General features: G+C 34.1%; 1 protein-coding gene and 1 long non-coding RNA gene across 6 annotated transcripts in view; one reads left to right on the top strand and one right to left on the bottom strand.

Moving 5' to 3' along the window:
* The window catches only part of LOC139813263 (uncharacterized), a 107,288-nt gene extending 98,615 nt beyond the window's left edge, over positions 1-8,673 (bottom strand). The window contains exons 1-2 of the long non-coding RNA XR_011732102.1: positions 8,167-8,673; positions 6,195-6,595 (exon numbers count right to left, since the gene is read on the bottom strand). This is a non-coding gene — a long non-coding RNA (uncharacterized lncRNA). The remainder of the gene's footprint in view (positions 1-6,194; positions 6,596-8,166) is intronic.
* A 225-nt stretch (positions 8,674-8,898) lies between these two features.
* Positions 8,899-12,315, top strand: part of LOC139813236 (2-aminoadipate transaminase) — a 4,902-nt gene continuing 1,485 nt past the window's right edge. The window contains exons 1-4 of one of the 5 annotated variants that reach the window (XM_071778634.1): positions 8,899-9,038; positions 9,510-9,691; positions 10,385-10,661; positions 11,612-11,773. In XM_071778634.1, coding sequence (XP_071634735.1) covers positions 9,530-9,691; positions 10,385-10,661; positions 11,612-11,773 — 601 coding nt within the window. In that variant the 5' untranslated portion in view covers positions 8,899-9,038; positions 9,510-9,529. Of the gene's footprint in view, positions 9,039-9,173; positions 9,692-10,384; positions 10,662-11,611; positions 11,774-12,315 lie in introns of those variants that run through there. The other 4 variants (XM_071778630.1, XM_071778627.1, XM_071778638.1 and 1 more) reach the window with 4 other exon arrangements.

Below are 12,315 nucleotides of genomic sequence, written 5' to 3'. Positions count from 1 at the left end.
TGGAAGACACCTCGCTCGATTATATACGACTGAAGGAAGGACGAACTTAGCCATTGCGACGAGGCCTCGGAAAAACGGAAAGAAGCGGCCATCTTAGCCCATTGCACAGGCCCTCACGGTTTTGGTCAATGACCATCCTATCCATAGATAACTACGGCGGATGCTTTCAGGTAACATATCGAACTCGTGGAAATCAGAGATCACTTATGAGATTGATCGGCAATCCTCAAGCAGATTATGATGAACGCAACGTTCTATCATAAACAACGATCTTCTGATTACACAGTTCGAGAAAGCACGGGGCGATGGATAGCATCCTCGCATAACACGGGGCGACGGATTACATCCTCGCAGAAAGGCTATATCGCTACTTAAATATTCCGGAATTAATTATCAGTCTGAGCTCAGTCGAACTTAAAGTCATTTTGAATGGTTGCAACCCGCGAATAAAGTCATTGATTCTCGATGTGTAGTAATTTAACTTACGTTATCGATGCAAGCATGATTCGGATAATCACGCATGGTAGATATTATCTTAACGAATATTGCGATTCAACCCGTGGCTATTTGCCAGCGATTAACGTTTACGAAACACCGTATTACTCATGAAAAGTTAATTATCATTTAATTGAGTTCGCTCTTCAATTGTCGACTTATATATACTATTACTCGAAATACTTATATAACTTGAATTACCACGTGAGTTACTGTGTCAATTGATAGAAAGAAAGAGCAATATATTGAAGTTACAGAATCTCACACAATATTTATATAAGCCTAAACATTCTCTCGAATGCTTTACTTTGCATATGTTCATTTACTTAAATAAGATATATATATATATATATATATATATATATATATATGAATTATTATCGACGAATTCTCAATTGACACATTACTTCAATTTATGTATGCTTTGCATAATATTGCTGTGTTTATGTAACATGCGTTTTGAATCATACGTTTAACTTACATGATCCTTTCTTGAAACAGAAACAAAGATTGAAATCACTTGGTTGTTTTCTCTGGTTGAGATGCAAAATAACGGACTTCTGTTCTCTTAAACTTAATCTTGATGAGAGATTAACTTCTTGTCGTGAAACATGAGAAAGGATTATGCAAGGATAATTCAACATTATCTGATTTTGTGTTTATGCTATGTGTTCTTTGTAAAACATTTTATTCCGATAAATTCGCTGATTATAACATAACTGCCACGAAAATACACGATCTCTTTACCGACATAACAACAAGAAAAGTATCGTTCCCCTTTCTACAATTCTTGAGCTCAGGTTCCTGCGCGAACTTGTACGTTTCAAACACCATACTTCCGAAAACATGGAGTGCCAAAAAGATTTCAGAAGAACTTGGCTGCAGTTGGTCATTTGCAAAGAAAGCTAAAGACCTTAGAGATGCAAATAGCGTTTTGGCAGAGACTACAATGAAGGCTGACAAAGCATTATCAAAATCTACTGTAGAAAATATAGTGAACTTTTATACTAGTGACGAAAATAGTAGGATAATGCCTGGCAAGAAAGATGTTGTCTCTGTAAAGAATGAGGAAGGACGTTCATTGATGCAGAAACGTCTTTTACTTTTAGATTTAAAGAGTCTCTTTTGTTTATACAAAGAAAGTAACGAAGACTTTCCCGTAAGTTTTAGCAAATTTGCACAACTTCGTCCAAAAGAATGTATCCTTGCTGGTGGCAGTGGAATCCATTCCGTCTGTGTCTGTATTATTCATCACAATTGTAAGTTGTTATTGGATGCGATTAATATTGCAAAGCTAACTAAAAATTGTGAAAATCGAAATAAAAGTTATAAGGATTTTTTACAACAAATCACTTGCGAAAATCCGAGTGAAAATTGCTTTCTTGGTGAATGTGATGAGTGCCCAAGCATTGCAGACTTTTCTCAATACATACTGCAATTATTAGAGGAGAAAAATATTCATCACGTACAATTTAGAGCATGGGCTGGCACAAACAGGTCAACATTGCAAACTCAAATCATCCCCACAGCAGAATTTATAGAAGAATTGAGTAATAAGTTTCTACTTTTGAAACCTCACTCATTCTTAGCGAAACCGCAGTCGCAATTTTTTAATGTTAAAAAAGGCAATTTAGATGATGGTGAAGTGTTAGTTGTTTTGGATTTTTCTGAGAACTACAAGTACATTGCTCAAGATGCATCTCAAGCATTCCATTTTAATAACACACAATGCACAGTCTTTCCTGTTGTGTGTTATTTCAAAAAAAAATTCCACAATTAAACACAAGAGCCTTGTATTTTTATCACAAAGTACACATCATGATACTGCCGCAGTTTACACCATGCAAAAAATGTTAATACCCTATTTAAAGGAGAACCTGGACGTAAGAAAAATTATTTATTTTAGCGATGGGGCCAAGCAACACTTCAAAAACAAATTCCAAATGAAAAACTTGATTAATCATGAAGAAGACTTTGGAGTTAGAGCTGAATGGCATGTTCATGCGACTGCGCACGGAAAAAGAGCGTCAGATGGTATTGGAGCGTTGTTCAAACGAGAAGCTGCAAGAAATAGTCTTTTGCTTAAGCCGGCTGAAGCCATTTTATCAGTTGAAAAACTTGTCGAATGGAGTCAGAATCATTTCACAAGTATAAAAGTATTATACTACAGTCGCAAAATGCATGAAAAAGTGGAAAGGTTCCTCAAAAAAAGATTCAGCGAAGCTCCACCAGTCCCAGAAATATTAAAAAATCATTGCTTCCTTGTTCAGGACAATAAACAATTGCTAATAAAAAGATATTCCAATGCTCCAACTGAGAATGTTCTGACCTATTAACTTTGATATTAAAATAGTTATTGTCATTTTGACTTCCGAAATCGAGTGCCGAAAATGGAGAAACGTATCTTGTCGAATAAGGAGAGGCGACAGGCGGTGATACGGAAATTGAGCAATAACACCGTAGCCGAAGAACAACGACAACGAGCGCAGCAAATATTGGAGCTGGCTGAGGCTTATGTGAGGGAGCTTCCCACTGATCCCTACGCCAGTGAGCACGATTCCGTAAGGGAAGAACTGCTCGAAAACCAGCAAATTGTGCGTGCAATAATGAACTTGGAACGTCTCAAGGGACACCCAGACAGCGTGTGTGAGAACATTAAAGTGATCCGCGAGCCCGAAAATCAATTAGTAGCGGACGCGATGATCGCGGTATCGTCGCGATACACGATTCATGATGACCAACCGCCGTATCAAATTATCGTTACGATGAACGGGCGTGACATTCGTGCGAGCGCCAAATTACTCGAGGACACGGCGATCGACGTGAAAAAGTGCGACGCAAATAACAATCGCGAAAAGTGTCGTATGCCAGAACAAATGCTGGGTACGATACTGACGGATACGCGAGACGTGAGGGAAGGCCAACGACCACCGAGCGGCCAACTGACCCCACGGCCGAGTAACAGCCCACAACCGAGTACCAGCGGCCAAATGGAGCGAGCCACGGGTGATCCCGAGTCGGAGCCGGGTAGCACCGACAACGAGGACGACGACGACGAGGACAACGAGACGAGCGATCGACGAAGCGTGTCGACGAAAAAGAACGACGACACACACACGGCTACGGGCAGTGAATTCGACGAGCCGAAAAGCGAACCGGAGACCGATGAAACTGAATCGAGGGACACTTCACGACAAGATGAAAGTGGAGATCAGTCACGAAAACAGCGTCGTGATGACCACCAAAATTAAGGGAAGACGTGCAGCGGCTCAGAAGGCGAGTAGCAAAACACGCGCCATATTCAGATCCGAGCACGAGGACAACCTTGAAAAACGACGCATACGCAGACAACTACAGAAGCGTCAACAACAGTCGTGCACGATCGACTTGATGAGCGGCGAATCGGCAGCTAACTTGGATTCCCCGCTGACGGGGAGTATGCAGCCAGCGGCTGCAGTCGAGCACGACGTGGTTCACGCGAAGCAACGACCCATCGTCACGGACGACCGAATCTTGACCCAGCCAATGGTCAAGAAGCAGCGAATCAAAAAACCCGCCAAGAAACCTGCCGACAAACCGACGGAGGACACGGAGGGGCGAACCAGCCCGAGAGGCGTCGAGGAGGCGCAGCGGCGCATCGTCCAGGCGGCGATATGGGACGCTTTAGAGTTAATCATCATCTTGCCTTCTCTGGTTGGACAACCGACTACTCTTACTTTTACAGGATTGAACTTCAGTAGTCCTACCTTTACTGGTTGGATTATGGTATTGTCTTGCCTTTACTGATTGAGCCCTTAACTAGTCATTACTTTGCTGGTTGGACCAGCAACGTGTCTTACTTTTACTAGTTGGAACCTTAACTAGTCTTGCCTTCACTGCCTGAACTTTCATATTGCTTTGCCTTTGCTTATTGGACTGAAAACTTGTCTTGCTATTTATTATGCTTTGGGAACATTGTGTTGGATCCGCCTTTATTTCAATTTTGAATATCTTATGTCACATTTCTATTCAATCACCTTAAAACCCCCTGTAAAAATTTTCATGTAAATTCGATATAATTTTAAAAAATCGTCCACCATATTGGATCCGCCATTTTGAATTTTGAAAATCTAATGTCAGATTCGTGTTTAGCGACACCAAAAACCCCCGAGTAACAAGTTTCAAGCAAAATTTAAGCAATTTTATGTACATTGTCCGCCATATTGGATCGGCCATCTTGAATTTTTTATTTTGCCACTTTGCATTTAAAAGTAGATATAATTACCTAAATTTTAAGCTATATTAGAACTCTACGTCAAAACTAACTCTGAGGGCGGGGGGTCTCTCGTTGAGAAAGAATGCCCCATGTATATGTATATAGAATCTTGGAGTAGTTTCCTATCGGACATAATTTTTTGAAAGCAATAAAATGTGTAGGCGGTACTTTTAAGAAATAAAAATTTTTTTATTTTTTTTAATGTGACGCTTTTGGTACGATTGCCATATATTTTATGTAGAATTTTGGGATAGTATTCTACAAGTAATTTTTTCGAGCCAATAAAATGGGTAGAAGGTACTTTAAAGAATAATTTTTTTTTTTCAAAAATATCAGTTTTTTGGTACCATCGCCATATACTATTAAATTTTCGCTTATTTATTTTATTGGTTTGAAAAAATCACTTGTAGAATACTATCCTAAAATTCTACATAAAATATAAGGCGATCGTACCAAAAACATGTCATATTTAAAAAAATAAAAAAAATATTTTATTTTTTAAAAGTACCGCCTACCCATTTTATTGCTTTCAAAAAATTATGTCCGATAGGAAACTACTCCAAGATTCTAGAAAATTTTTTTCGTAATTGTACAAGAAAGATATCGAAACTAAAAAAAATCAAGAACATTTATTTATTTTATTGCTGTTTCTGTCATCAGAAACCTTTCCCGAATTTTCCACAAATATGTCTCAATAATATCTACAACATATTAAAATTTCATTAAAATCGGTTAACCCGATCAAAAGATATTAATTATTTTCAAAATTTTTATTTTTATTTTTTTACAGCAAAACGGTCCATATCAAGGGCTAATATTTGACTAAATTGTAAGTGACACTGATAGCAATCAAAGCCAAAAAAATGAGCATGATCCGTGTGGAGACACATTGACCCTTCTTATCCGGCTACGGCCTTTAATACAATTCTTTTCTTCGAGTTTTATTAATTACACATTCTCATATTCTTAAATTAAAAAGTAAAGTCTGTAAATTAAAATATTCGTATCAAATTCACTTATTTACGATTACAAAACAAAGAAAAATTACTACCTTGAATTTCAATTTTTCTTTGTTTTGTAATCGTAAATAAGTCTGAATTTGATACAAATATTTTAATTTACAGAATTTACTTTTTAATTTAAGAATATGAGTATGTGCATTATATTGTTGCCTTAACATTAAAATAAAAAATCACTCACCGGCCGATGCGCAACAGCGGAGTTGTAATACTACGTTGATCAGAAAAATTATCTGAAACATACAAATATTTTTACATTAAAGCATCGCAGTGCTCAAGATAATCGATACTTGTATTGTACCGATTGTACGAGTAATGGAATTAATGATTCGAGTATAACGTAAGGGCGAATCACGTCGCGCTTGAGAAAGTGGTGGAATTCGCCACGGGACAGCAAAATAATAAACGAATATTACTCACCTTACGGTCGTTCCGCCGTTGCCCGATGCCTCCCAGGCCCCCTCCTCCTCTCCGTGGTCCTTCACCAATGTGCATCTCCGTCGACGCACTCACTCACGACATTCACGAGCGAAAATCGACGATATCGTCGCTCATGATCGCGCGACACTTTGCACGGCACTCCCGGTATTAATCTCGCGACGCGGCGCGTACTTTATTACACGATGATGGAAGGATTGCCGGACGTCGGAGATGCCTGTACGATCCGCTCGACGATCCCGTCGGCCCGTGATGCCCCGCAGGTAGACGCGACGAGCGAGTCTTACATGGCGGAGAGAATTTCGTAAGTCACATGGCCAACTTCACTCGCCAGGAACAACCGTCGCGTGGACGCTACACTTGCTGCTTGTCAGGCCATTTTGCTTAACTGTAATCATAAATCATCGATATATGTATATACATATACACCTATATTTTCTAACTTATTAAACTACGCGTCGATTCTTTGACGAATTTAAAACTTTATCTTAATATTTTTAATTTTTGTTTCGTGCTCTGCCGAGGTGCCCTCGGGACACGAATGAATGCCGGGACCACCCTGACCACGGCGCGGGGCAAGAGCCTATTAGGAGTTAGCAAAGAGTGGGTTTAGATTAGGGCTCGCTATTATACGTTTAAACGGATCACGTTTATACGTGTAATTAGCATATCCGTTTATTAGAAACGTTTTTCCGAATACACGTGTTTTAAGTCTAGGCCTGATACACTGAAAAAAAAAATTACTAAAAAAAAGAAAATTTCCTTAATTTTAGTAAATGGCGAGTTTGCATACAACTGTAAACGTATTTTTTTTAAATAAGAAACTTATTTACTTATTTAAAAAACATAATTCCCTTAATAAAGAAAATAATTTATTAATTATAACAAGTATTTACTGCAATACAGTCAATGATTATTGAAATGTAATTTTTATTTTTTACTAATTAGTAATTTTCTAATTATAATTATTACTTTCAATAAAATGCATTTTCTTATTAAGTAAAAAATTCATAAACTTGAAAAAGTATTTTGTACAATATATAGTCAATATTTATAAAGATATGAATCTTATTTTTTATAAGTTAGCGATTTTCTAATAATATTTATTTAATTTAAGAAAATAATTTTTCTATAAATTATTTACCTATAAGTAAAAACTTTTAAAAAATTTTTTAAAACATATACTAAATTGGCATCCAAACGCCAAAAAATACTCATGTAGAGAAGGGATTCTTCCACTTACGATAGTGGACTCTGTGGTTTTCGCCTCGCAGCGGGTCTGTTTATATATTATGGTTGGATATATTTTAAATTTGAGAAACGTTTCCCATCATACGCCATCTAGCAGCGTCGCGCGTCGTTACGAACTTATAGGATTCCGTCGAGTTAAAAATGCTTACAAATAAAATATTCCTTTCCTTTTTTGTCGAATATATTAACTTTATTTCAGTATACGTTTTCTCAAATGTAATAAATTGCACTAAAAAAAATATTTATTTCTTTAAAGTACACTATTTATTATTTTTATAATTTTGGAAACGTGAATTTAAGCAAATATTTATTAAAGTGCCATTTCTAAAATTAAAAGATTCGGATTTAGTATTTTAAAAATTTGTTTATATTCTTTTGTATATTTCAATAACTATTATACTGTAATATAGTAAACCTGAATTTGATTCAAGTAAATGTTTCAAGATGAAAACATTTTCTGATTTTAATGCTTCAGTTTACTATAGTCAAATTAATAAGTTTTACAATTTAACATTTATTTAAATTAAGTAAATCTATAAAGAACTTCGGCGCTCTTTATCAAAAACAAGGTAAATGTGAGGCCGTGAAGACACTCGAAGATTGCGCCATGAGATCTCAAAGAGAGTTGATAAAGAGCGCCGAAGTTCTTTAAGGTAGTAGTGATAGTAGAATCCATCTTTACAGCTTTGTGGCAACCACCATACTTGCCATATAGTATGTTCTCCTTGTTTCTGTGCTTATTCTCCTTCCTCTCTTCAGCTACCTAAAACAGAAATCAAGATTGATCAGAAAACGATTAATTTCCAAAAGCTTTAGGAATTCAAAAAAGTTAAATTAATACAAATTTAGTCTCCTTAACAATAAAATGTCTTGATGTAGAACAAATCTTAATATAAGGTAGCAAAACAATTTTGTTAACAGTGAACCACTGCCATATCTTAATTTTCACATTAGGTAATGTATTTAAAAATACGGGAGTTAAAATAATAAATTAATGCTGACCGTCACATCCGTTATTAGTTATGTAAAGAAAGAAGTTTAATTCATTGTTAATCCAAAAGTTTTAAGCTTTTTTTCATGAATCAATATCTTTTAGAAGATATGATAATTCATAAGCTAATAATAGTTGATAACGATAACGACAATGAATAGAAGGGGAAAATAATTTCTGCATTTATCCACAATATTATTATAAGCAAAAATATAGGACACTTTGAAGAAACTTATTCAGATCTATCAAAATTGATATATCAATATCTATTCAATTTAATATCTCAATATTCATATCATATTGCTGATACATGAAGACATGCATTCAATGTGGTTTGATGCTGATGCAAAATGCACGTGCACGAAACTGTACGGAATTGTACGGAAAGGCACGAGAATATATTAGTCATGACTCATGAGCACAGGCTATACTAACTGAACTGCTCACTGTGATTATTTCACATGTGATAAAAAAAGATAGAAGTGAAACCGAGTCGCCATTGCATGTGTCATTATGCACATGATGCGCATTGTCCGTGAGTGTATCACGTGATCTAAATCACCAAATAATGACTGATTTATATATATGTGTGAGTATATGACATATGACAGGAAATGGTGTCCCTTATCCCTTTAGCATAAAAAATGGCGGCGAAGTAAGCATTCTAATTAGTATATAAAAGTCAGGTCATAAGGAATGTCTCTCACGACATCTACATTCTTCACGTTCGTTAGTCTCTCATGAGCAATCGCGTGACACGGATATTCGTGCCTGAAATATTCTTAGTACACATTTTCACGTTCATAATCTCAGTCTTCCTTCAACGTGACTGATAAAACGTACTGATAAAATGTACTGTGTATTTTTGTTTAATTGATAAAGACTGCATTCCGATATTTATTGTCAGCAACTATCAGTAACTACTGTCAGCAGCTGTCAGAACTGAAAATCTATACATAATATACGTGACGTAAAATTCTATATACATTTTATTTGTGAACTAAAATGATGTCTGGTAGCCTATACGCAATGTAAAATTTATTTATAAAAATTAAAACAGATTACACAACTTGAACTGACATGGATATTGTTCATGATCCACATTTGAGACACTTGTTCGATGGTGACCCAATATTTAATGTCTACAATCAGGAAGCTGTAAACTTGTCAGTCGGAGCACCTGGTCCTGACTTATTAAAACATTGTGCAGAAATGCTGAATAGATCCACGCGACATAGACTGGTAAAAATGAAGTATTTTAATATTGCATTTATCTTTGCGTTTGACAGACAAAATATACTTGAACAATCAATACATAGATATTCTGAATAATTTTTTGTATCTTTCTAAATTATTATCTTTAAAAACAATTTATTATCATAATGATATTTAAAAATAAGTTAATATTAGTCAAATAAAATCATTTTTATTTTTACTTTGTACTTTGTGCATCTATGTCCGTTACATTTGTTAAATCGCGCAAGTAATAATGTAACTACAACTAATATTAATAATTATTATTATGACTTATAAAAAATGGAGTCATAAAAGTTAAAAAAATTACTTCTATAAGTAAAAAATATCCATATATTATAAATTTTTTTCAGAATCAGATAGCAGTTTCAATTATTATATTCATTCAAGTTAAAGTCCAATTAAAGCTAACTGTAATTAGTAATTATCAAATATTTTGATAAAAGCAAATCTCATGCAAATATTTAACAAAGACAGTTTTAAATATTTTTTAAGTTAAGATTAAAATGTAACGATGAGATACTTAAATTATTTTAATGAACATTTTATAAAGATAAATAAACATTTTAATATTTATTGCTTGCATTTATGGAATATTTCATAACCTATCTTAGAAATAAAATCTTAAAATATTTATTGATACTTTGCAATTCATATTGATGAAATTAAATGTTGCTTTAGGAAGAAGAAGAAAAGGAAGGGAAATATTATCTCTTTCAATATGGTATCACAGCGGGTCTTTGGGAATGTCGCGATGAATTAGCCAAGTTTTTGAGCAAACGGTATAGCAATTCCGTGATGAGAGAGCATCTAATATTGACATGCGGAGCATCGCACGGTCTTCAACTATTATTAAATACCATACTCTCACCGAATGGAATTATCTTTGTAGAAGAAGTTACTTATATGATTGCTCTTGATGCTTTTAAACAATTTCCATTAATGCTAATAGTTACAGGTAAATGATACCTACTATAAATTTGTTTTATATTTGTAAAACAAACAAAATAATGTCTAATGCCCATTTTCACCAACGTTGTTTAACTTTAACCTTAGTTTAACTCACTCTTTGTCTTTACAGTCTCCCTTATGCCCATTTCTACCAATGTAATATTAACTTTATTTATATAGATTAATCGCGGTTTAACTTAGGGCCAGTTTCACAAGTGTCGGTTAACTTTTAATCTTAGATTAACTTACTCTTCGTCTTTTTCTAAGGGGGACGTTAGAAGGAGACGAAGAGTGAGTTAATCTAAGATTAAAAGTTAACCGACACTTGTGAAACTGGGCCAAGTATCTTTTTCTAACTCTTAGAACTAAGAAAAGATGACAGGTAAGTTAAACCAAGATTAAAATTAACCTGTGTTGATAAAATGGATATTAGAAACAGACAAAGAGTGAGTTAAACTAAGATTAAAGTTAAACGACGTTAGTGAAAACGGACATTAATGTATTAAATTTATAAAAATAAAAAAGAATATAAAAACTATATAGTAAAAATGTATATACATATATGTATAGTAAAACAATATATACTATATAGTAATTAAAATAAGATATAATAAGATAAATGTATCAAATGTATGGCTGCGTTTCTAAATTCATTGCCAGCGCTGAAAATCTATACGTTACATGTATATAGACTTCCAACACTGTAAATCTTATAGTACACGTAACGTATACTACAGATTTTCAACGCTGACAATAAATTTAGAAACTCAGCCTATATGTATATAATCCTGTATATATAGATATAATACTCCCTCGTCTTCGCCAACCGAAGGTTGGCAGCAGTCGGGAGAAAAATATAAATAACATAAATATGTTTTTATAATATTAGACATTTTATAAAAAATTCTATGTAAAAATGTTAACTAAAGTGTCTATTATTGTTTTTATTTCATATAGTGCCAATGAAGGATGATGCAGTAGATCTAGATGCACTTGAAAAAATAATAATTGAAGAGAAGACAAAAGGCAACTTTCTTTTAAACAATCAGAAAATATTCTGGGCGATGTTTTATACAATACCAATTTTTCATAATCCAACCGGAATGACATTGTCACCTGGTAATTTAAATATTGCTGTAAATGTATATTTTAAATTGTCGTAACCATACAATCCACTGTATTCTGTGTCAGAACAATTTGCGATTTCATTATCTATATTTTTTCAACCAATATACTTATATATATACTTAAGTATATATGTACTTTAAATTTGTGTACTTTAAAAGAACAAAATTTTATAATCGAAAGTGTTCAAAATCTAAAGTTTAAAAATCTAAAGTACATATATTATACTTAAAAGAATAAAATATATAAAGTAAATATACCAATGCCTGGACACGTACCTATGTCTCGACATTTTTACCATTTTAATCCTTAAATAAGTTATAACGTGAATTAAAATCAAAGAATCAAAGATAAAAATATTTTTCTTGTATTATATTTTTATCTTTAATTTTAATTCGCGTTGTACTTCTTTAAGAACTAAATTATTTTAAAAAGTAAAATGATAAAGGTGTTCAGACATAGGTCTTAAGTGTCCCGTCATTGGTACCTTATACTTCTTGAGATACATTAAACATAGATTATTTTGTCAATTTTAT

Source organism: Temnothorax longispinosus, chromosome 1 (genome assembly GCF_030848805.1).
Source record: "Temnothorax longispinosus isolate EJ_2023e chromosome 1, Tlon_JGU_v1, whole genome shotgun sequence".
In the NCBI taxonomy this organism is placed as follows: domain Eukaryota; kingdom Metazoa; phylum Arthropoda; class Insecta; order Hymenoptera; family Formicidae; genus Temnothorax; species Temnothorax longispinosus.
Note: the sequence above shows the minus strand (reverse complement) of the source record. Positions and strands in the feature narration are given on the sequence as shown.